Here is a 25,280-nt window from a genome sequence, read left to right on the forward strand (position 1 = left end):
ATACAATAATGTATACTATACTATACTCATTGAAATCCTGATTAGCTACTTAACAAGAATGACAACATCTATAAAAGCGAAGCTCTGAAATGGAAGGACAAACAAACATTAACACTCGTAGAGTGTTAGAACTGAATAAACTGGATATTATTGAATATGTATGTACAAAATTGTAAGTAAATTGCAAATTGCAAATCTGATTGAATACATGTTTAAGGACATACTGACGTTTTTAGGACTTAAATATAGAGTTGCTTCGCTTATAACACTATACCTTGTTGTAATAGAAAGCAGTATTAAAAAAATCAGATGAATAGTATAATTTAAACATTCAAAAATTTGTTGTCAAAAAAGTAAAAAAGAATCAGCTTGTTTTAAATTGACGTACAAAATTTCTGGTAACAATTATAGAGTTGCTGCGCTTTTTAAGTCGTACCAAACTGTTATAGGAATCAGCATGTAGGACAATTCTAACCTATTTAAATTAACAAAAAGAGCTAACTGTAACGGACGCACGGACAGACCCTAATTACAGAAAAGCTTCGCTTTTAAAAATATATAACATTCTCAACTGTCTAAAGCATTATAAATAAAATATTTTATACATGCCATTTTTTAAAGTTAAAAAAATTACCTGTCTTTTGAAGCATTTTTTCTTCGTAATTAATTAAGCTTAATTAATATAAGTAGATATAGAAAGTATGAATTTTGTAATACAAATATTTATACATATTTTTTTTTATGAATTGCTTAAACCAAAAAGGTTTCGAATTTGTCTAAAATTACCAAAAATTCTATTGCTTAAACCAAAAAGATTGCGAATTCGTCTAAAATTACCAAAAATCCTCTAACTTCAAACTACAAGAAATCCGCCAGTTTAAAATTACCTCCTTTATATAAAAACATCAACACACGCCCTAATTACTGATAAACCGAAGTACTGTAAAGGACATTGAATAGCATCGTAAAATACAAAAAAATGAACACATAACCAGACAAGGTATCCATCTTTAAAACATGGAATGAAAGATCGAAGGATCGATTATATTATCTATTGGATGTTTATCGGTAAAATGGTACTAAAGGATAACTTAGCATTGAAAGTGGACTTGTTTTAGATTTTCGTTCAATTTTACGAAAACTTATTCATGTCTGTGGGGATGGATGATAATTTAATTATAGTTATCTGCAGTGAAAATTAGTCAATAAGGGGAGAGGATTCAGTTAATATAATGATTAAGCACACTAGAAAAGAAAAACGACAGAATTTGGTGATATAAATTATAGCCTTGGTTAACCTGAGGTGCCCTAACTCTGCAGAGCTACAATATACCCAAAAATAACCTAACCTAACCTAAAGTAAAAACACTTACCCCCTCTCTTCTTCTTAATTTTATTTCAATATAATTGTTGGGGGGAGTGTTCTGAGTTCGACTAGACGGTATGAGGGAACTTCTTAAGAGAGAAGTAAAAGCTTAATAAGCTACATTAAAAGAAATTTTTTTTTTATGTTATAGATTACATTATTTTTGTATACAATTACATATTATATATCCTTTATACTATACAGAATAATACACTTCAATATGTATAATTGGTTTATAATTGAAAAAAGCTTTTATTATATTGGGTAACACAGGTGGTTTCCCTTGAAGTGCATAGTCGCGCACATAACCCCCCATATTTTGAAGTTAACTAAAAATAAGGTAGTTAGTGGTTTTCTTTAGGTAAGGTTATATTAAGTACAAGGTAGCCCCACAGGGTTAGGGCACCAAATGTATAGGCCTCGCAGGGTTAGAGCCCTCCAAAAAGTGCTTTAAAAACGCTACCCCACCACCTATTTTTGTCACTTTATTTCAAATATAAGAGGGGGGGGGGTTGCTCGCAAGGAACTTTGAGGAAAATCACCGTAACTCACATGCTGCCAATAAATGATATTCTATTTATAATTATAACTATGAATATAGATGGAGTAATATGACTTTCAATAAATTGAATAATCATAATACTTTAGTAGAAGTGTCACTCACTAAAACAAAGGTTTGTAGGTAAGTATGTATGACCAAAAACCATATGGAATTCACAACTAATATTCAAGGGTAAAATATAATACATTTTTTACGGGGGGGGGGATAATTCACCCCCATCCCCTGCCGCCTTTAATTCATATAAGACTATTTTCTGTACATTTTACAAATACAAGATATTTAAATTAAGGATGCAATGGTCCTTTAAAGTCAGCTGTACTTTTGATATTTTGAGAAAAACTATCAACGACCATAAAAAAGAGATGGATTTTTGTTACGTCACAAAGATAAAAAGTTAGACACTATTACTAGGTTCGTTTTTTTAAAATTTATATATCAGTTTTTTAAAACACATGAATTTGATTGACCCCCTTTCCCTTCAAATAAAAAATAGAGTTGGAATGACTTAAAAATATTGGAGAAGATTGCACTTGTTATTGTATGCACTAAAAGTCAATATAAACAAAATTTGATAGTCACACAAGCTAAAAAGTTTGCATATAAATATACAACCATTTAAACAGGGAAATGGACAAACTTTCATAAATTTTAATCAATTCAATCATCATGGTAGAAAGTTTTTTGTCTACTGAACTGATATGGTTCTCCTTTATATTAACAAAGTTAAAATATAAGAAGTATGTGATATAAAACAAAATGTTTAAAAAATAAATAAGATTAAAAATCAAAATATATTACAATTATCTCTTTTCTCAATTTCATAAAAACTGAAAAGGATTTTATCTGTACAAAGAGTAAGGGGATAAGTTCTTTTTATTTCAACTTGTGTATCCCCCCCCCCCCCTTTCCTCCATTTATATAATAATTTTCATATTTATTATGATTATTAATAATTTTTTTTTTCAAATCATAACAAAGAAAATTTTATTTCCTTGATTTTCCACTTTTGCATTAACTTAAATTTTGTTTACTCAAATATTATTAGTTAAGGTTAAAGATTAAAAGAAAATTTTTCAGAAATATCATCAGAGATTTTGCTATTTATGCAAAATTATCTTTCTTTTAATACATCTATTGGATAGAGAAGGAATATCCTAGGAAGGGAAGGTCATTGGATTGTAAATAAAACTTGTACCCAAAGTTTTTAACCACATTAGTATTGTATTTGTGGGCTCAAAACTTTTTTTGTTTGGCATGAACCAAATCAGTTGTGTCCAAACTTTTCAACCAATAATTTTAATCAACAGAAGGAGTAATATTGCTTGGGATGCATATCAATATATCATCTTTTGTCTTATCCTTGAATATCCCTGAAGAATATCCACTGCAGATAAATGTACTACTACTGGGCCCAGGATGCAATAAAATGCAAGGGGACACAGAGAGGTCTATAAAGATGGTTGTAAAACAGCATGAAAATCCTATATTGAACAATATTAAACAAGCACAAGAAAAGAAAATCTGCTTTATTTTCCTTCATTTCCTTTTCATATTATTTTGAATTTTTTTTATCTATTTATTCCTAAATATTATAAAATTCTTTCTTGGTAGATATGTTGGAATTTTTTGCCTTTAAGCATTTTATTTTAGAATAACGATCTAAAAAAATCAAATAATGAGTCAATTTATGTGATTTCAAATTAGTATTTTATAAAACTAGTGCTTATTTTTATTGAAATATAGTAGCTCTAAAACAAAATATTTAATTTTTATATTTTATGTACATTTAAAAAGTTAAATGTTTTCATAATTGGGTAAATTGTGGTACATTGGCTTATGAAGATATCTGCTTGAGATAATTTATTTGTGGAAACCTAAAGTAGAGAGAATATAATATTCTGGTATTCAGGGGACTTTTCTGCCTGATTAGTATTCCTCCAGTTAACTATGGCACACTGGAGATGCAATAGGATACTACATATGGCCAGGTGTGAGGATCTTACAATGTAGACAAGCTAGTTACAAGGATATTACATATGAAGACAGATCCGTCCATTGTTACAAGGTTTACAACTATAACAAAATGTAAGGATTTTGCTGTTTATGACAAAGCAGACTAATAAATAAAGTGTCCAATCCTAGAAAAATTTTGTTAAAATTTTGGCCCCCAGCCAAAATATAGTTGATTTATGCAAAAAGAAGACCCATGCAAATTTCTAGTAAATTAACGCATATTTGGCATTATAAATCAGCGGGATATCCGTATCCGTCCAAAAAAAGTATCCAGCCCAACTTTTATGTATGTAATTTGACAATTTTGACTTTAGAAGATTACTTGCTACACCTTCATATGTTATAATTGAGACAGACCCAAATTTATTATTACTTGTACATTATTGAATTGGTTATCTAATTAAGGTACACTATCTTATTTTTAATAGGTTTCATTTTCCCAACTATTCTATTATCAGTGAACAGTACTGCAGCCCTGAAATCTTTCCACAAAAAGAGAGACAATAGAGAAGAGAGATGATGGGGATAAAAAGAAGATGATAAGGAAAAAGAGGAGGAGGACTTCTCACAGCAATTGGATGAAATAAGAATTAGATGGCTTTTATAGTTATAGGCTTGTGTCAATTGTTTACTTTAATTAAATTCCATCTTTTATTACTTCTGCTCACAGAATATCTTAGCAGTGTCTCCTTTAAGAAGGCAGGGATTTTAAGGGCTAAGGAAATGGTTAATAAATTAATGTTTATCCCTAATGAGAAAAAACATATCATCTCTTCTGAAGATAAAAATTATTGGTTACAAAGTTTGGACACTTCTAGTTTGCAACAAAACAATCAAAATTAAGAAAACATGGTTATTTAACTTTGGTTATTATGTTCCCTTCATCTCTGATTTAAAGGATAGTTTATAAATATTTTATAAAAAGCACAACTGTTATGTAACTCTAGTATGTCAGTTTAAGATATGACCAGGTCTTTATGCAATTATTTGTAAAATTTATCAGCTTTATAATGCTTAAAATTAAATAACCTACCAACAAAAACAAACTTTCAATTCATTTTACATCTTGGAAAAAAAGTTATTACCCAAACTTATTTATTGTCAATTAAGTTTATAATATTAGATATAAAAAGATAAAAAAGATATTTAAAAGCAGCAGTAGAAATAAAAACATAATAATCTAAGGAGCAATTGCAATATAAATTAATAATTCAACTCCCTGGAAGACAAAGACAAAGTCCCTAACATTATATAAAGCTTGAGAGAACTAGATTTTCCACAAAATAAATATGGCAAACTCATAAAAGCTCACACACACACACACACATATTCATCCACACACAAACACATTACTTTTTTTTGCACACAATCAAACTTTAACATAACATTTCATCTCTAAATGCATATTCAAATGGTTAAAAGCTTTAGCAGCAGTGTTTTCATTCTTTTAACTTAAAAATGAAATTTTAACATGTCCCTTATTGTATTAAATATATAGCTTTAGTCAGGAGTCTTTAAATTGAAAGGGCAAATTTAGTTAAGTTTGACTAAGCTATAGAGAAATATTCTTTAAAATAATCTAAATTGCTGTCTAGATCTTAATATTTTTTTTGCGATTAAGTGTAGGCTATATTGCTGTTATTTGTAATATTATTAACGAAACTTTATATTTAATTAGGTGTAAAATTGATTTTTTTTCAATGTATGATATTTCATATTAAAACATACTGAGATAAAAATAAAACAGTACATTTTTTTTAATTTTTGACTTTAATCTTGTAATCTTAGAAATAATTTAGGAATATTTATATAAATATGAAAAGTTTTAAATAAAAAAACAAAACATTGTTCTGGTTTCTTATGTTCTACTATTGTATCTTAAATTATCTAGACAGAGAGCTCTGTAGGAGATTGTGTGTTGTTTGATTAATCAATGAACCATATATTCATCTTGTCTCTCTTTCATTTGGATCAACTATAACAATGCTTACACAAAAATGGGCACAGTAAAAATATTCATCATTACACTACGTAGCAGTAATTAGTTAATGGAAATAAACATCCCAAGACTTTTCATTTCACAAACAAAACATATCCTATTTAAACTTAATTACCAACAAACCTATAATTAATTGATTCAATTGTATCAAATGCAACAACTAATTGAGTATTAAAATGATAATGTTATAGCATTTTCTGTTATACAAAATATGAAGAAAAAACTTTTCGTCTCAAGAGTTTTATGTTTCATATTTCAGAATTGAACTATTTGCTTCATATATTTAACAGTAGATTTCTAAAAAAACTAATCCCTTAAAATGCTGAATTTAGTTGCACCTTGTATTGCTTAACAATACAACAATAAGAAGAATACATTCTTGAGCACAACACAATTTGTTTGTCAACAACTACTTGCAAAAAAAGGAACAACTTTTCAATTTGTACAACTAATATGAACAATAACAATCAACAGTAATTTGTATGTACTAATACTTATTGTAAGTTTACAATATAAAATTTTGACATTCTTAGCTTTAATATTAAATTTTTATCTCAAAAATCCTTCAAATCTTTCTATTATGTAAACTCTACTATGCAAGCTAATGAACCGGTAGTATTAACAAATAGGCCACAAACTAAAATTGATGGTGACATTTCATTTTCTGAAAATAAAGGAAAGTAAATGGTTTAGCTGGCCCTTCACTCCCTTGGGTACAACTAAGATAATTTGAAAGCAATATATTGGATGGGAATTCAAAGTGAGACAGAATACAAATTTTAACTTTGAAATTACAGACTGTGACTTATTGTAACTGCAAAATTGATTCTTTGTTATAATTTTAAACATGAAATAAAATAATTCAATAAAAGCTATACACTTATGTACTTGAATCAATGACTGAAGAAATTATACTAGCATTTCCTCAATAAAACTACAGGTTTTGATAGACATATTTCTAAGTAGATTTTTATACCTTATATATATTTTTAAATTTAATACAAAAATAATATATTAGTAAGTACATTTTTTTAAATCTTACCTTAAAAAACCAAGAAATTTTGTCTTTTATATAAAATACCTGATTGTGTAGTTTTAACTTTTTTGCTACCGCCTCCTTGATCTGCACTGTTTATACCAGATGCTAGACCAACAAAATTGACTTGACACCAGATTTTTGTAAATTTTACTTTGTTTTTCTTTTAAGGTTATAATGAATATATGTTTTTGCATTTTTGCATTTTACCATTGTTTCCCCCCTCCCCAAATTGTGTGATTTATGTTTTTGATTATTTAGGTTTTAGGAGGAGAATTAAATTGGAGCTAAATAATTTTTTGAATCTTAGATTTTATAGGTTTAGTGTTAAAACTTATTCAAAAGTTATTTCAGCTTTTGTTTGTGGATATCTTACCAAAATTCAGTGATTTTTAATTATCATTTATAAAGCTTACAATGAACTTTATGGAGAGTTTTTATATTTCTAATGAAATTCTTTATCCTGACAAGCTATAGCATATTTGCAGCATAGATGTTTTTAGCTTTTCCTTTTATCTAAGCAATGAAAATTTAATTTAAGACATATTAAAGAGAATAGCAGCTCAAGGGTTTGTTTAAGGGAACAACTACAATTAAGCAAGGATAAGACAAACAAAGTTTTAACTGATTCTACCCAATAGTTTTTCAAAATTAATGTTTTTGTCTTTTTAAATATTGCCATTATGTAGTTACTCCCATCTTATTTATATTGATTCTATTACTGGTGTGATGGATATTCTAAGGTGTGTAAGTTTATTAATTAATATATAATATATATTTTATGGTTAGGGTTGGAACGGGTGCCACAACAGAAAAAAGTATAAAAAGTGTTGCCACATAAAAAAAAACATATAATGCTAAAAAAATAAGTAATATATATATAATATGTATATTCATAACATTTTCCAAAATGCAAAATACATTTAGTTTAAAAAAAAAATCTAGCATTAAAAAAATAAAAATAATGACAATATCTATTAGCTATCTACTATAAGAGCATATGAAGCAGTTTTTATTTATTTTCACATTTATTTTATCCTTTTCTTGGGTTACAGAGGTGCTTTTCTCTATTGTGGCATTCCAAACCATTTCTTAGTTTCTGGCCTTAATTGGGTATGATAATTCATTAATACTTATATTAATTGATCTACAAGATTGCTAGGTTTCATATTTTACTGTAATTAAAAATCATTGCTTATTCTTTCAATTTCCACATATAATACCTTAAATTTTTAGGTCCATACTATCAAATTTTAAACAAAAAAACGTATAATAGCTTTTAGAACTTTTAAAGAATATAATAACAATTACATCAATGTTTATCAATTTATAAGATAATGGTAAAATAATCCTTCTCCTTAAATTTAAATTTTCTTAATATAAAACAAACAATGTAGTTTAGCAAAAACATCTATTGAATTCTAAGTTTTTAGTTAGTAGCTATTAATGTATGTTTACAATGTAGTTTTGTGTTGTTAACCTAAATCTATAAAATGCCTTTGAAAGAAAAATCATCAAATAATGTTTGAGCATTTTAAGATTTAGTAGATTTTTAACTAATATGTTTTTTGTGTAACATGTAGGGAGAATGTCAGTTTAGGTTAGATAATATGCAATCTAATTCATAAATAGGACAGATTTTTTAAATAGGTGTTCAAGTCAATTTTCCTGTAAGTACACTGGTTATGGTATAAGTATATTTATCAGCTGTTACTGGTATACTAGCATTAATTCCTATACAAGAATCACACCATTTCTTAGCCATTTACCAATTATAAACGATATTTTTAAAAGATTTTGAAAAAAATGTTAATTTTGATTTCTAAATACCATGCTTAGGTCATGAAAATGATAATGAATTTTAAAATTTAATATCTTTAAATTTTGAATTAATAATTTTATCTTTTCTTAGAAAACTAACCAAAAATTTACTGAACAGTACAAGTCTGATTAAATTTAATTGACTACTAATAAAAAAATATTATTAGAATGAATATATTTCAATTTTTTTATAGTTCATTTTAGCTTAGTTTAACTTTTGAAAGAATTAAACTATATTTAATATTGAAGTAACAACCTCCCCCCACCCTTTCTCGTTTGCTTTCTTCGTATAGGCTATAAAAACTTTTAATTCTGTCTACTTTAAGGTGGTATAAGAAGTCTTTTGGTTTAAATTAAAAGTACACATAAGAGACGTGTGGGGAGGGGGGGGGGTAGATAGTGTAGAGGTTAGCACAAAAATGTAGTCAATTAAAAATCTAAATAATATCATGAAAACTTAATTGAAAGTGTTAAATGGCCAAAATATTGTGTAATTGCCTTGTGTGCACATTTCTGGGGTGCCCGTGTCATAAACAATCCTAGTCTTGGGCTTAAGCTTGGTCAAAGGCACATCATCATAGAATGTATGCTCGGGCGAGGTGCCTGTCGACACAAAGTCTGTGTTGCGCAGGATCACCGTTTTACCGCCGCCAGAATTGCCGCCGCTAGAGTTTTTTCTAGCAGTGTTGTTGTACGACGGTTCACAAATTAAGTCTCTATTGTTGTCTCTATTGTTATTATTAAAATTTTCTCTGGTATTTTGTTGTTTACTCATATTATTACTCATACTAGAATTGTTCATGTTTTGATTTCTTTGCGGCTGAGACTGACTGTTTGACTGAAAATTTTGAGAGGCGGTTGTCATGTGTTTAGTATTTGACGTGGCGGGCTGCGCATTTGTGGACGGGTGGTGTACTTGGTCCCCACGGACTAAGAGTTAAGAAAAAGATATAATTATGTAGAAAATTCAATTTGAGGCCTTTAATTCTTAAAGGTGAAATTTAGCTTGACGTCAAAAAGTGATCTTTTCAAAGAAACATTATAACTAAAAATCTTTAAATATTTTTTATGGTATAAAATTAGCATCTGAGGGAAAAAGTCATAAATACAAACAGAAAAAAACGTTCTATATCTCAAAAAATTGGATATCCATTGACCTAGCCCTGTATTAAGATTGCTATCTAAATAATCTTAATTTGGTTTCTTTGCGCTGTTTGCGAACTTTTTTTAGATAAATTTAAAATTAAATTTTTCCCTCAAAAAAACATTAAATCTGAAAATTAAATTATGTCATAATATATCAAATTAAGAATCTACTTTAGGACAATTCATATGAATAATGATTATAATAAATGAAAACTAGATATTTAAATACTTGAAAATGCAACTCTATAATGAAACTACAAACAAGCAGCGCCAAACTGACCGCAAAACTGTGCATTACAACAGAGCCAAAAAAGGCAGGGATCCTAAGGGATAAGACATTAAACAATAAATTCAATAAATGTACCCAAATTTTTAAGACAACAAATAAGATATTGTGATAATAAAACTTTGGGTACTAGTGTAATTTACAGTCCAATGACCCCTCTGCTTAAAAGTTAAGAAACAATGTAAGAATCAGAGGCCTTCTTTAGATATGTAAATGTGCATTTGTTACATACATGTGTATGATATAAGCCCCCACACAAAAGCATACACACTCAAACTCTAATTAATAGTTACAGGATGTTTTTTTTGTCCTTGTGATTGTCTGTAGATTAAGATTTAGCTAAAAGCTGGACCATTATGATTTTCCTATTTAGATCATAACTATGTTTAGTTTTATAGTAACTTATTTCTGCTCAAGTCTAAAATTAAAGCGAAGGGTCGAGTTACCCCCCTCCCCCCAAGTGACCCTAGAGGCCTCAAGAAGTAAAGTCTAGTAATATAATCCATTTAAATCCACATTTATAAGTAAAATAATTACACTTATAAAGAAATACAGACTTAAAAAGCAGATTAGATGATATCAAATCTTTCTTAAAGTCTTTAAATTTCTAAACTATTATTACAAAATCTGCCTGGACATGACACTTAAAGCTGATAAAATCAGGGATCTTAAGGGATAAGACAATGGGCAATAAATTGATAAAAATCCCAAATGATAAAAAACTTAATTTTCCCTTCTGTGCATTGTAAATATTTGTTAAAAAGTTTGGACATTGCTGAAATGGAATTAAACTGTAAAAATTTAATAAAAATATCCTAAGTTTTTAAGCCAACATATAAGATAACCAATGTAATTTACAGCCCAATGCCCCTCCTCTCTGGGTAAACTACAATTAATAATAGCAACTAGGAGCGTGGCCACATTACAACATAACTCATTAGTGTGGCCACTTTTAAACAAGAATATGTTATTCTTTACATTCTTCTTTATATTATTTCCATAACTATGACAATACAAATAAACCATACACTATCCTATTATTTCCTATCCTTATATAGAAGTAACCGGAAGTCTGTGTCTGTCCATTAAAGATTAAACAATACATTGATGTTTTTAGACCATAATTTTAGAGGTCCCTAAGGCCATTTAAATATTTCAATAGATGATTTTTATTGAAAAACAAGGAAAAAATATTTTTTATGTAAACTTTCCTTTAAGAAACATAATTGCTACTTTATTTCTAAACCAGAATCAACCATGCTTTAGTGCGCCCACGCCGCACTTAAAATCTGAGATATTATTAACTACTAACATTACGTCATCTTGCTTATATAATATTACAAACACTCTAGATACAGTAACAGGACCATTATATAATTCTAAACCAATCAATAATATTTTACCAAAACATTTGAACTGACATGGCAAAATTTTGAGACACATAGGGGATAAGATGAACTATAATTTGTTTACATCCCCAATAAGGGTAAACAAAATTATAACTTTTGTAGATTGGTTGGAAAAGTTCAGACAATACTCTATTGGAACTATTTAATCAAAATTCTATAAAAGTACCCAAAGTTTTCAAGCCAACGAATAAAATAACGTGGCTATAAAACTTTGGGTACCAGGCCATGGTCATTGACAGGCCCCTGGGCCCTCCCACCAAAAAATAAAAATACTCTATTTTAAAAGACCATTATAGAATTCTTAACTTATCGCAATAACATTTATAAAAATATGTTACATCAAACACTATGCTTAGGTCAAGCTGACGTTAATTAATATTTAAATAAGTATCATCTTTGAAGCATAATATTATAATAAAGTTGCTTTTCTAGCTTGCCCAGTAAGATCTTTAAATAGTTTCTGGTGGGCTTATCAATAAAAGGGGGTTAGTTCAACCCCCTTTAAAGATACTGTTTCTCTTTTTTAATTTACTAACTTAAATTCAAATCAAAAGACAGTCTTTTGTCATATTAACTTAAAATTATTAATAAATATATACAGCATGACCCTCGAAAAAGTATTTTTAAGCATCTGCAGCCCTTATTTCTCAATGAATTATTTAAAAATGCATATGTCCTTGTTCTCTATAGTATTCCACGTAAGTAGATATAAAAATATTTTTTTTACCTCCATTAACACCGGAGATTTTTAGTGCTAAAGTTTTGAAAAAGTGACTGAGGAAAAAGTAACTTTTAACATGATATGACTTTTTTAGCAAAATTAAGCTAGAAATCCTTTTATTTTTGTTACTAGCAGAAACTTTATACAAAAATGAAATAAAAAATTTAGTTTTTGAGTAAAAAGCATTTTTTTACACATATTTTTTGAGTCTTTTTAGTTTAATGATATTTTGAAAAACTTACTTATTAGGCAAAATTGTTTAAGATTAAAAAACCAAATAAATCTCTATGAATATAGCAGGAAAATTGTTTTTGTTTCACAATCCTAACTTTAATAACAAAAAAGTTATAAAGAAAATAAAAATAAAACATAATGATTTTTTAGTCTAAAAAGCTTAATTTACCCCTTATTAAATAATTGAGATGTCAGAAAAGTAGGCGGAGCAACTGTCATAATTAATCCTTTTCTATAAATAAGGGTTAATAAATAACCTAAAATTTGCAAATAATCAATTCATTCAGTAGTATATTTTGCCATTAAAAAATTATATTTTTTGGTGGAATAAAAAAGAAATAATTAGTTAACTTGTTTTTCTTTGTGTCTCATTATTCCATTGCCAGAAAAACATAATATAACCATCCAAAAAATAAGAGAAACAAAAAAAAAATCTTTTCTCAGTCACTTTTTCAAAACTTTAGCTCTAAAAATCTCCGGTATTAATGGAGGTAAAAAAAATATTTTTATTTTTATTTACGTGGAATACTATAGAGAACAAGGACATATGCATTTTTTAATAATTCATTGAGAAATAAGGGCTGCAGATGCTTAAAAATACTTTTTCGAGGGTCATGCTGTATAACTACTTGGTTTTTTTTCTCATGTAGTTTTCAAAATATATTTTATTTACATAAAGATAATATAATTTATGTTTCAACACTAAAGAAGTTTAGCTTAAATTTACATTAACAAGCAATAATAAAACTTTTAATTTAAATCAAACATTAGATACTACTTTGTTACATTTCAATCTTCTTTTGGAAGTGAAATATAACAGTCCACATGAAATCCATTATAATCCATCTATAATTCACTTTGCCTGTCCGTACATCCATTTTTTCGTCCGTAAAGCTAAAAGGAGAAATGTGATTATCTTGTCGGCTATTTAAACGAGACAAATGAAATTTTAGGTGAAGATTCCCTAAACCATTGCGCAGTATATAATTGTATCCTGTCTGTTGGTTATTCTAAAGACTTTTTAAAAAGAAAAAACATTGGACATATTATTACATATATAATTCACTTTGTTAGCTTGTTAAATAAGTTTATTCCAATGAAATATCCCTTCCAAGGTAATTATGGGAAATAACGAATAGAAGAGTCTGATATACAGGGATGAAGGGGACATTTGAATGTAAATTTTACTGGTGCCCAAAGTAATAAACACTCTTACTGTCTTTCAAACTTTGGATACTTTGATCAAATCTTGATTAATTGGTTCAAATCAGTAGTTTCAAAAAAAATTGTACCAATAATTTTTATCTAAGTAAAGTGGTAGTTTTGTAAATCATGATTGGGAGTGTACGATTTTATCATCCAGTGTTTTAAGATCTTCAGGGAAAAAACACTGGACGACAAATTATTGTACAACTCCAATAATAAAAAACAAAATTTCCCCTACAGTAGTTATTGGTTAAAATTAAACTAACAAATCAAGATTTTTAAAAGTACCCAATGTTTTACACAAAATTATAAAAAAGAAATAATTTTTATAAAACTTTGGGTACAAGTTTAATCAGTCCAATATTCCCTTCCTCCCTGCAAATAAAACTGTTAATCCTCTTATAAGGTGTACATGCCATTTACTTTTCTTTATGCTCCATTGGATAAATAACAAATAAACAAAATTAATCTTCACAAATAAACCTCTATACAAATGTGCTGTTTCTCTTATTATTAAACAATTTGTAACTATTTTTATTTGAAACAGCTTCTTAACCCCCCCCCCTCCCCCTCCCTCCTCTGCATATTGATTCATTTGAAAAATTTTGAAAAGGGAGGGTGGGGGGATAATTTTTCAAGGGCTTTTCTCTTTAAAAAAAACCTGGCTTACACCAGCTTAAAGCTTCCCTGTAGGTTAGAACCCCAACAATCCAGCAATAATTTAAAGTCTTAGAAACAGGCTAAATACCCAACGGAAAGACAATCATCCTACCCCTTTGTGTATTAAATTGTAATAGACTTTTATAATTTTATGAAATTTTTTCCTTCGTATGCTTTTCTTTCTTCATTCTAAATGTAGTAAAAAAAATTCTCTAGTGTATTTACTTTTTATTTTAAAAATCTCTATCTCTTTCCAAAGAAACACAGTCATCAATTGAAAAAATATTTTCCCCATGTGCATTTTCTCAACTCGATTTTTACTGATTTAAATCCTATAAAATGAATCATAAAATCCACGTAAAACCCTCCACTTTTTTCTTTCTATCAAGTTAGATTTACATAAATAGCAAAGCTACTCTATATTTTTGTAAGTTGTTGGTCTATATGTTATGTTATGTTCTATTTGTATAGAAACAGAACAATAGACAATTATATCAATATTAGAGTTTTAACTCGTTAGTCTTTATGAAAAAAAATTGCAATAATTTTGCAAGGAAAAACTCCATTAAATTTGGATAGTTAACAAAGAGATAATAAATTGTCCCATCCCCTTTCTATCAATTAAAACATACTTTCTAAGCAGATCTTTGTGGTATTAAGATTTTATTTATGTTCCAAATGATTCTTTAAAGTGTTTTTCAAAGACTTTTGCTATTATGTGATACTATTGTGCTTGGTTATAAGATAGTTTATAAAAGTACATCTCTATATATTCAAAGAACATACATATTTTTGTAATTTTTATATTTAATTGAATATGTTTTGGATTAAAAAATAATTTAGAACCCTGAGAATAAGTTATTTTACAGTAGATTCTTAATATTCAAATAATTTTGTCCAATAGTAAATTGAATAAATTTTCGAGTCCTCTTATTGGACAAAGAACAATGAAAATGTTTAAGCCTTGTAATCATCCTGTCCAATAGCAACGCATGTTACACAATTATTATGTTATCTGTCCTATGATTGGTTCATATATATAAATATGCATGCACAACTGTCTTATTGTCATGTTGATTTAAGGATCCATTACACAGTAAAGAATATCCCCCTTTAATTTAAAGCCTTCTGTATTTTTATCTTAGAATAGGTTTGATAATCTTTTTGAATAAAATAATTTGATTAAACTGATAAATGGACCCATCCCGGCGAAACACAGAAACGTTTGAATGCCATAATTGAGAACTTGCTATATACTCTTCGTATACTTTTTGTATACTCATTGCAATCTGCAGCTCAGATATACTTTGCTAGCACTGATCAAAAATGATAATTACAGAACTAAAGCATTTAATCAATAAGAACTAAGCTAAATATATAAAATCACTTTTGATCAAGCAAATGAAAATATACTTTAAGAACAAGTAAAGGACAAAATATTTAAGCATATAATAATTGCTTTTTAATCTTATAACTTTTCATCAATTAAAATTAAGATAAGTAATAAACAAGATCACTGATCAAGATAATTAAAATTTAAAATCTCATGAGATAAGACAATGGACAATAAATTGACACGTCCCCAGTTATTGTTTTGTTTTGATAAACAAAATTACCCCTTCTGTAGATGAAAATTTTGGTTAAAAAAGTTTGAAAAATTGTAAGATAAAGCAATATTATACACTATATATATAATTACATCTTTTTCTACCTAAAGAGGAATCTTTTCCTTCTCCTGCTTCATACGATCTTACTTTAGCTGCTACTTCGCCGCCAGATATGTTAGGGCCGCCATGCTGCTGCTGCTGCTGCTGATTGGATGGCAGCACCTTAACTGCTCCAGGTGGCAGCCGGGGGCCGTTGCCACTACTGGAAGTAGTTGGGGGCCCCTGTTGCTGCTGCTTAGGTGGCCCACCGTTCGGGGGACCCATTTGACCACCGGGGCCCATTTTACTGCCCGGGGGACCATTATGTTGTGCGCTTTGTTGTTGGGGGTGTTGGGGTTGGGGCCCACCCATACCACCCTTAGGCTGTTGTGAAATAGGCATTTGTTGTTGCTGTGAAACAACAGGACCGTTGCCCATAGGCTTTTGTTGTTGATTTTGGGGGGGATGCCCACCAACGCCAACCTTTTGGGGACCATTAGCCATTTGAGGAGGGGGGCCACCACCACCACCTGGGGGCTTTTGTTGTGGCGGCCCTTGGGCATTGGGGTGTGGTTGCTGCTTTTGCTGCGGGGGTTGTTGTTGGTTAGGATGTGGCGGCTGTTGGTGGTTAGCAGCCATTTTAGGTTTGGATTTGGGAGAGGGAATCAGCTTGTCTGGTCTTTTTAAGGTGCCAGGTCCTAAATAGTAGCAGCATCAGTTTAGTTACTTCACATAAATTAAATATTGTTGGCATGCATTAAACAATATGTATCTATGATTATATTTGATGTATTGGAATAAGCCTAATAATTAAGAATCACCAAACATTTAAAGGGGTATAGATGTTTAATTTTGGTGCTTTATAAACAAATATTTATGCTTTTTCTTTTCCCTTTCTAATGAATGAAAAACCTTTATTTAACTAGTTTAATTTACAAGTGTAACATAAAATAACTATAGGTAGATATTACATTATAAGCATAAGCAGAACATGTAAAATGGTTAAGTTCACAAACATTGTATTCATCAGGGAAGAAAAGGACAATAGACTGTTAATTAAACTGGTACCAAAATTTGTTTAGCTAAAAACTTTGGGTACTTTTGTTAAATTTTAAAAGGTAGTTTCAAACTTGTAGTGTCAAAATTCTTCATTAACACTTCTAATCTACAAAAAGGGCAATTTTGTTTATCATCATTTGATTTAACTCCACTGTCTTATCCCCTAAAATCCCTTATGTTCATTTTGTGTAAAAGAAAATTAAATTTATTTGTGAAAATAACACAGAAAAAAACTATTCTGACAGAACATGCAACTTTATCTACTGTGCAAGATTAAAACAAACAAAGAACATGCAATTATCTATGTTTATATATACATAATATACATTCAATTAAAAACTACTTCTATTTTCCTAGCTGAAAATAAAAAGAAATATATCAATCATTCTTTTTGAAATAAATTTGCAATTTTTCCTGCACTTTTTTATGAAAAAAATATTTCTTCTAGAAATTAAATTCTTAACTTTAAGGATTTGAATTTAGATTCTGGGTCGGGAAAGAATAACCCCATTTAAACATGACTTTTCCATTTATTTTAACACTGCCAAATTGCTCTATTTTGTCTAGAGAGGGATATTTCATCTGGAAATAATCTATCTTCCACAACTCACTCTAAGCCAAAGATAACACGGCCTAAAGTAGAAAAAAATATGAAAAACTTACTCCCCTTATTTTCAGTTTGTTTCAATATAAGGGAGGAGAGGAGTGGTTCTGTGCTGGCTAGGCACTTTTAGGGAAACCACCAATCTATTCAGCTTGCATTGATAGTGACTGGCTAATAGCTGGGAGGCTGATAAGTTTTTCTTTCAGATAAAATAATCCTCCCTGTAATTGTTTCATCCTAATTATTGTTTAATATACCATGTTGATATGCCAAAAAGATATAATTGAAGCTATGTCAAAATATCCTAAATTTAAACAAGCTTTAAACTGATAATGTATGACCTTTAGATATATTCAGAAATTAAACAAATGTAAAGTAGGAAACCAAATATAGAAAATGAGAAATGGATTGCCATTATTTGAGGCAATTAAAACTTTCAAGGGCAATGTCATATATCTCACAGACATAAATATATAATTAGATTTCATTGTTTTATCACAACTTGATTTAAACTTAAAAGAAATGGTTCCTTTTGTCTGTGGTACATTAATTGTTCTTAATTACAAATAAATTTTGATTAAAATTTTGAAGTTTATTAAGCATTATAAACTAGCCCTTCCATATATTTTTCATGTGTTTCTATAGATCTACAATGTATTAATAAGCATTCTAATATAACACTCTTTGTCTTAAACGAGGTTTCATGAAATCATAATTCATTTGAAATGATGTCTTGAATCATTCAGATGATATTTTTCTATATACAAAAAAATTAAGAAAGAGTTCTAGCAAAGTTAAGTTTTCTAACACCTTTTACATTTTACTATTTCAACTAGAATCTAATTTGATTTTTTTGAACTCAAACTGTATTCACCTATTTATCCTGCATAAATAAATAATTTAATGACTGTAATTTTCTTGTCAATGTCTATCAAGAGAAAATAATAATTGAAATTTTAGCTGAAGCAGTAAAATAAATAGAAGCTGCATTTTGAGAAAAGAAATATTAAGCACAACTATTGTCTTTTTAATAAAAAAAGAGATATTAGTTTAGATTTAATACAGCCTTAATGTAGAAATAACAATTGTATTTGAAACTAGCAGCTAAATTTGAAAGGGAAAAAGTAAAGAAAAATAGCAGAAAACAATCCCAAGATTTTATTTTAAGTAAACCCAACCTGGAATTTATGTGAAGCTTTACTAAATTGAAAAGCTCATTCAATTTTGTGGTTACTGAGATCTTAAAGAACAACCAAAAAAAATTTAACAGTTAAAAAGAAACTAATATTATGAGAAAGGCCAACAATAATTGTTGTTAAACTGATTATATAAAATTTTTAACTCACAGTTTAAGAGACAAATATTAATATTCATTTGACAACTATCACTTTTTTAAAAGGTGTTAGAAAATAACTAAACTTACATGATTAAATTTTTGTCTCAGAAGTTAGATTGTCATAAAACAATTGTGTGCTCTGTACCACTTGCTTGCTGTGCTGTTGCAGGTGCGCAGAAACCTGATCAGGCTGCGCACCTTTGCAATCTTGCAATATGTTTCTCTCACAAATATATGTATATATAGAATAGAAGATAAGAAAATTTCTTTTTTTATATAGAGATATATAATATGTATTTACAACAAATCAGAGCTCATACATCCGATATGTTTCTTTTTGTATTTTGGAGAAAAGAAATAAGAATTTCTATGAAGGGATGGGGGTTTGAGGAGAAAAGGTTAAAATATTTTCTGTCTGTTAGAAGAAATTTTGCAAGAGAAATAGAAAGAATTAAGAAGGTAGAGCAAAGAAATTCTTAATGAAATATATGGACACCCAAGTGGTATTAAAGGAAGCCTGCAAGAAATACCACGCTTTAACTGCTGAAAGACTGCCACAGGTAGACCCAATTCCCCAAATTTGAATCCTTCAGCTTCTATAACAAAAAAGTTCTAGACATTTTAAAATGACATTTTATGTACAATGAAAATTTTGAAAGAATTACAGTGCTAATGTTAGAAATTTTGAAATTAAACTACGTGGCCTAGAAACAAAATTATAAGCTTATTTTTGTCATAAATTTAGGCAACCAGTAACTAATTATATTTTTACAATAAATATAACCATTTTTATAGTCAAATCATTAAAACAATTAAGTTTAACTTGCGTTGTACCGAATGTACTGTAGCCAATCAGAAGGCTGAATCAGCTAAGCAACCAATCACAGCTGAGTTTCCCCCTTTGTTTCCACTATGATTTTTGTTTAAAAATGCAATTTAAATCGATTTTTTTTATGAATTTTGACTATGAGATGTGGTGTTTTTATTGTAAAAATGTAATCAGTTACCAGCAATCTAAGTTTCTGACAAAGATAAAGTCATAATTTTGTGTCTAGGCAACGTAATTTAATATTGTTTTTTCTTTTATAAGCATTGGAAATCTTTGAAAATTTTCATTGTACATAAAATACTATTTTGAAATGTCTAGAACTTTTTTGTTATTGAAGCTGAAGGCTTTAAATTTGGGGTATTGGGTCTACTTGTGGCAGTCTTTCAGGAGTTAAAGCATTGTATTTCTTGCAGGCATCCTTTAATGGAGATTAGGAATTATGCAAAATACTCAGCCAATGAAATAAGATATTCATCTCATTTGTTTGATTTATTAAATTTAAAATGTTCATATTTTTAATTTTTGTTTTAAAATAAGTATACTAACTCTTCCCCTAATCAAAAGGTATTTAATAACAATTCAATCGAATGTTGTAAGAAAACTTCTTTACATATTTACAAGAAAACTTTTCAAACATTTAAAGTAGTACTAAATTTAATACAAAGGTGTCTACATATCCTAGAACATAAAAATCTCAAATTAAAATGAATTTTCTCATATGTCTCATTCTTGAAATCTAAAAAAAGAAAATTGAAAGAAGTTTCCATTTAAAAATATACTTTAAGTAAAATATTAGAAATGGCAAGGGTCCTATTATAAACCATTTCTTAATTGTATTCTTGGGTTAGGGATGTGCAGAGATTTGTAATAAAACAGTTTTGGTATATTTACAAGACAGAAGAAGGAGAGCTTACTTTGACTAGGCTGAGATGAAGGTGGATACTGTACACTTTGCATAGTTAATTTATCTGACAGATGTAGCAAGTTATTAAAAATCAAATATTCAGGTACATTAGGATTCAATTTAATAAATAATTATGATACAATTGACTATTTATCTGTTATTTTACAATATTTAGAAATAAATATATAACAGGGAAAGAATTAGTTACTTATTTTAACTTATATATATTATGTATGTATCTTTATTTTAAGAAACTTAAACTCATCTCTATCTTATTCAATCACTAATACATTCTTTTATATCTTAACATTGACACTGATCTGAATGACTTGCCAATGCAACAATGTATTCAAGTCTATCACTGTGGCATACATTTACACCTATATATATATATATGTATATAAATAATAGTCACTGCCAATAAAGGATAAATCAGCTGTTAAATGCTATGCATTTTTGTCAAGCCAAGAAAAACAAAACCTCGAGAAAGGAAGAGTGAGAGACCTATTGTGAATTGTGTCACTACCTTTAAATCTAATTATAAATGAGGAAACCAGGTCTTGTGTTTAGTGTAAACAACAACCTGCTAATCTGCTTGACAGCTCAAACAAGAAATCTCAAAATTGTGGCCTTGAAAGGCTACTTCACAAAAATTTTAGATGCAGCACTGCAAATACACACACATAAACACACACACTCACCAATGTAAGGGGTATTCTGGAGGGTGTGGACTGGATAGGCTGGGTTTATGTATGCAGGTGTTTAGGAATATGGGTGGAAGTGAGGTGTGCAGGGAGGCACTGGGTGGGAGGAGGGTGGCAAGGAGGATGCCCCCCATTTCCCATTCACTTCCTCTATTATTTCTATTTCACTAGAGCTAGCAGAAACTTTGTATTATATTCCATCTGAAAGTTGCAGAGGTTCAAATGTGACTGGTTCAGAACCATGGAAGGGTTATGTGTGTGTTAATATATATATGTGTTATTGTAAATTTGCTGTGGGAAAGGGGGTAGGCAAAGGAAAGGGTTGAAGGAAGCACAATGGGCCATCCTCTCAAAATTCAATTTAGAACCAACAATTTTAAGGATTTTCTCTGATGACAAAGATTGTGCAAAATATTCTGATTAATAGGATCTTTCCTGGTTGAGTGGCTGCATGACAGATTTGCAGGAAACTTATATCCTGGCCAGTCCTACCAGAATGCTGGCAATGGGACAGGGCATTTAAGTTAATTCATATTTCAAATTCAGGTTATTCATCTGACCAAGTATGAAAAACATAATACTTTTGTTCAATAGTGAAAGATAATTTTCTTGGTAACTGCAAGACTCAAAGGTAATAAAGTTTTGTAAAGCCAACTAAATAAGATTTAAAGTTTATAATTCTATTGCTCTTCCACGATACATGACAGAGGCAGGAATGTAGTTGTTTGGTTTCTAAGTCACATAATACCACAAACCAAATTTTTGCATTCATTAGAAAATGCTGTAAATCTACCCTGCTACTGGGACCATTATGTACTTGAAGTGTTTAAAATGTGGGGGATTTCAATTACTTAATATTTTCAAAATTTTATCCAACATTAATTGAAAAATATAAATTTAGCAGTTACCTTTGTATGTAATATACACTCATATAAAAAAATCTTCCTTTATAAAGAAAATTTGTTTTAAATAAGTTAAACTTATATCTAATCTACCTTTCAGAGTGTTAATGAAATAATACAGTTTGGTTAAGAGCAACACTGTAGAAATTACAATGCAAACATTTGCATATTTAACATTTAGTACACAGCAATTGCCCTTCAATACATTGAATACATTTTTATAGTGCACAATAATTTATACAGTGAGACAGATATCACATCAGGGTTTACACATTAAAAGTGCTTTCATTTAGAATTACTTTGCTCATGGGTAAATTGGTCAAAGACAAAGGTAAGAATTATTACTATTCATTAAAAATAGAAACTTGAGCTCTGAGTTCTTTTAACTGTTTTTATTTTACACAGATAATTGTAAATATAAATTCATGCTACACAATTATCCTAGCCTCTACCTTCTTCGACTGGTGAGATTATTTCAATGACAGGAGTGGTTCCGCCTTGATCCAAGGACTGCTGCTGCCCAGTATTAAACATGGCGTCAGCAGTGGAAAGACTATGCAGCATGGTGCAGTCAGCTGTGGTAAGACTAGATGAGGTGTTACCAGTCCTGGCATCGGCCGCTCTCACTGCAATGCAGGTGGCACCAGAAGTTGTAGTTGATGAGATGGCATGCAAATTAGAATCAACAAATGTAATATCTCTATTTTTAATACTAGACAAACTAATTGAATTTGTGCATGGGGAATGAGAGGAAGAGGAGAAAGGTTGCTTACTAGCACCCTGGCTACTTGTTCCAGACTTTGTATTGGTATTAGGTACAAAAATAACCTCCCTCTTGTGGACTGGGGAGATACCAAAAAAACGGGGACTATCACCCCCACCACTGTCGTTCCCCCCTCCTCCAACAAAATGCAAATTTGGGGAAATGGGTGATCTAGGAGATATGAGGGGGGACAGTTGGAGGTTAGGTTTAGAGGTTGTCAAATTGGTTGAGGAGGCGGGTGGGCCACCACTAGTGGGTGGCCCACAAGGACTTTTATCTGAGTCAGAGTCATCAAGGAGGTCTTGCAGCAGAGCATTTTTCTTTGCAATATAATCCTCTTCCATCTGGTTGATGGCAGCTACAGTGATCTCACTTGAAATGTACTCACTTGTATGTGGGGGACCATCATTAGGATGCATAGGACCTCCTCCATCCATAAACATCTACAAATATAGTTTTGTGATTAGTATATACATAAGAGGAACAAGAATTCAGGATAGATAATTAGGAATTAAGGTTTAACTTAAGATCCCTTAAATATTCTAAACAATATTTCATAAGAAACACATGAAGATTTAAGCATCTGTTACTGTATAGGTCACTTTGTCTATTTGTCTATAATTTCAGCTTGAATTTTATTGCTTTTATGAATGTTGTTGCAATTAAAGATTGTTACTGAAGATATCCTTAACATGGCAAATGTTACTCAGGAAGCAAGGTGACATTGAACTGTAAATTTTACTGGTGCCCAAAGATTTGCAACCATGTTTGTTGCCTCAAAATCTTTGGGTACTTCTGTTTTAGTATCCAAAATTTTCAACCAATTTTTCTTTTAGGCAAAGGGGTAATTGTGTCATTGTTGGGGATGAATATCAATTTATAGTTCATTGCCATATCCCTGTTGTGTTACCTCTTGATTATCCAGTGGCATACCACCCATACCAGTATCACAAGGACCAAAATTCCTGAAACAAAAAAAAATAAAATGAAATTTTTTAACTTTCACATTGAAAGTATAAATTAATTTTTCATTCTCACAAACATTTTAATATATTAGACTGAATAAGACATCATCATCATTGAATAAGCCCTTTCATACTTGTAAATAAAAAAACTAATTTAACACAGTTTTTTGTATGAATTACACACTTTCCTAAAGTTAACCTAATGACTAAGAAATTGTATTTTAATTTTAATTGTTTTAATCTAGTCTTATCATAACTGTCTTCTTAATAAAAAATGTTACAAAAATAAAGCTAGATTATAAAAGTAACATGATATCATTGTCTGTGTGTATGTACTGAAGAATCTTGCTAACCGCTGAACTGATATGGTTCTCCTTTACAATGTAGCTTCTTATAGCACATGGGAAGGTTTAAGACTATTCTTTAGGAGGGTACCACCAATCTTTCAAAGGAAATCGCCCCTAAAATTCCCACACCCCCCCCAAAAAAATTTTCTTTATAAAACTAAAAATAGTTCTAAAATAAAGTACTTCACATAGTTGTCCTTTTTTTACAAATTGTTTTCATTGATATTTAGGCATCTTAATTAACTAAAGAAGAACAAGACTTAATTTGATATATTCATAAAAAGAACACACAGATACAATAAACCTGTACTGTAATTTCTCTGGCAGAAGTAACAATAATAGAAAACATGAATTGTAATTTAGACATAAAGAAAGTGATTATATTTTATGTTATTACTCTAGCTTCTAGCTCTAAGCTCAAGCAAAGCAGATTCTTCAAAGTATATACACAATAAGCTGTAACATGTATCTTCTGTTAAACAAAGAGGTATTTTTTTATACATAATTTTGATGTTTTTTTTGTCTACTAAATGAAATAATTCAATAACTGACAGATTATTGCCATACTTATTTGATTAAAGAAACTATACTTCTACTTTGTAACATAACAGTTTTAAAAAAATTTCAGAAAATCCACTATGAGTATTAATTTTTATAGAATGGTTCAGTTGGTCTAAATAATAAAGTGCATTAATATATTTGAAGTCACATGTATACAAACTTTGAATTTATAATAACACTCAACCTTTTGTTTTAATATTA

At 29.5% G+C, this 25,280-nt stretch overlaps 2 protein-coding genes across 6 annotated transcripts in view; one reads left to right on the top strand and one right to left on the bottom strand.

Moving 5' to 3' along the window:
- The window catches only part of LOC145306500 (uncharacterized), a 228,822-nt gene that overhangs the window by 196,352 nt on the left and 7,190 nt on the right, over window positions 1-25,280 (bottom strand). For 2 of the 4 annotated variants that reach the window (XM_080148635.1, XM_080148634.1), the window contains exons 2-3: window positions 24,117-24,171; window positions 23,595-23,649 (exon numbers count right to left, since the gene is read on the bottom strand). In XM_080148635.1, coding sequence (XP_080004761.1) covers window positions 23,595-23,649; window positions 24,117-24,171 — 110 coding nt within the window. Of the gene's footprint in view, window positions 1-7,021; window positions 7,085-8,644; window positions 8,711-9,295; window positions 9,728-16,170; window positions 16,804-20,847; window positions 21,994-23,594; window positions 23,650-24,116; window positions 24,172-25,280 lie in introns of those variants that run through there. The other 2 variants (XM_080148631.1, XM_080148632.1) reach the window with 2 other exon arrangements.
- The window catches only part of LOC145306504 (uncharacterized), a 354,771-nt gene that overhangs the window by 128,356 nt on the left and 201,135 nt on the right, over window positions 1-25,280 (top strand). The window lies entirely within an intron of this gene.

Source organism: Acartia tonsa, chromosome 14 (genome assembly GCF_053477335.1).
Source record: "Acartia tonsa isolate MP-2025a chromosome 14, ASM5347733v1, whole genome shotgun sequence".
In the NCBI taxonomy this organism is placed as follows: Eukaryota; Metazoa; Arthropoda; class Copepoda; order Calanoida; family Acartiidae; genus Acartia; species Acartia tonsa.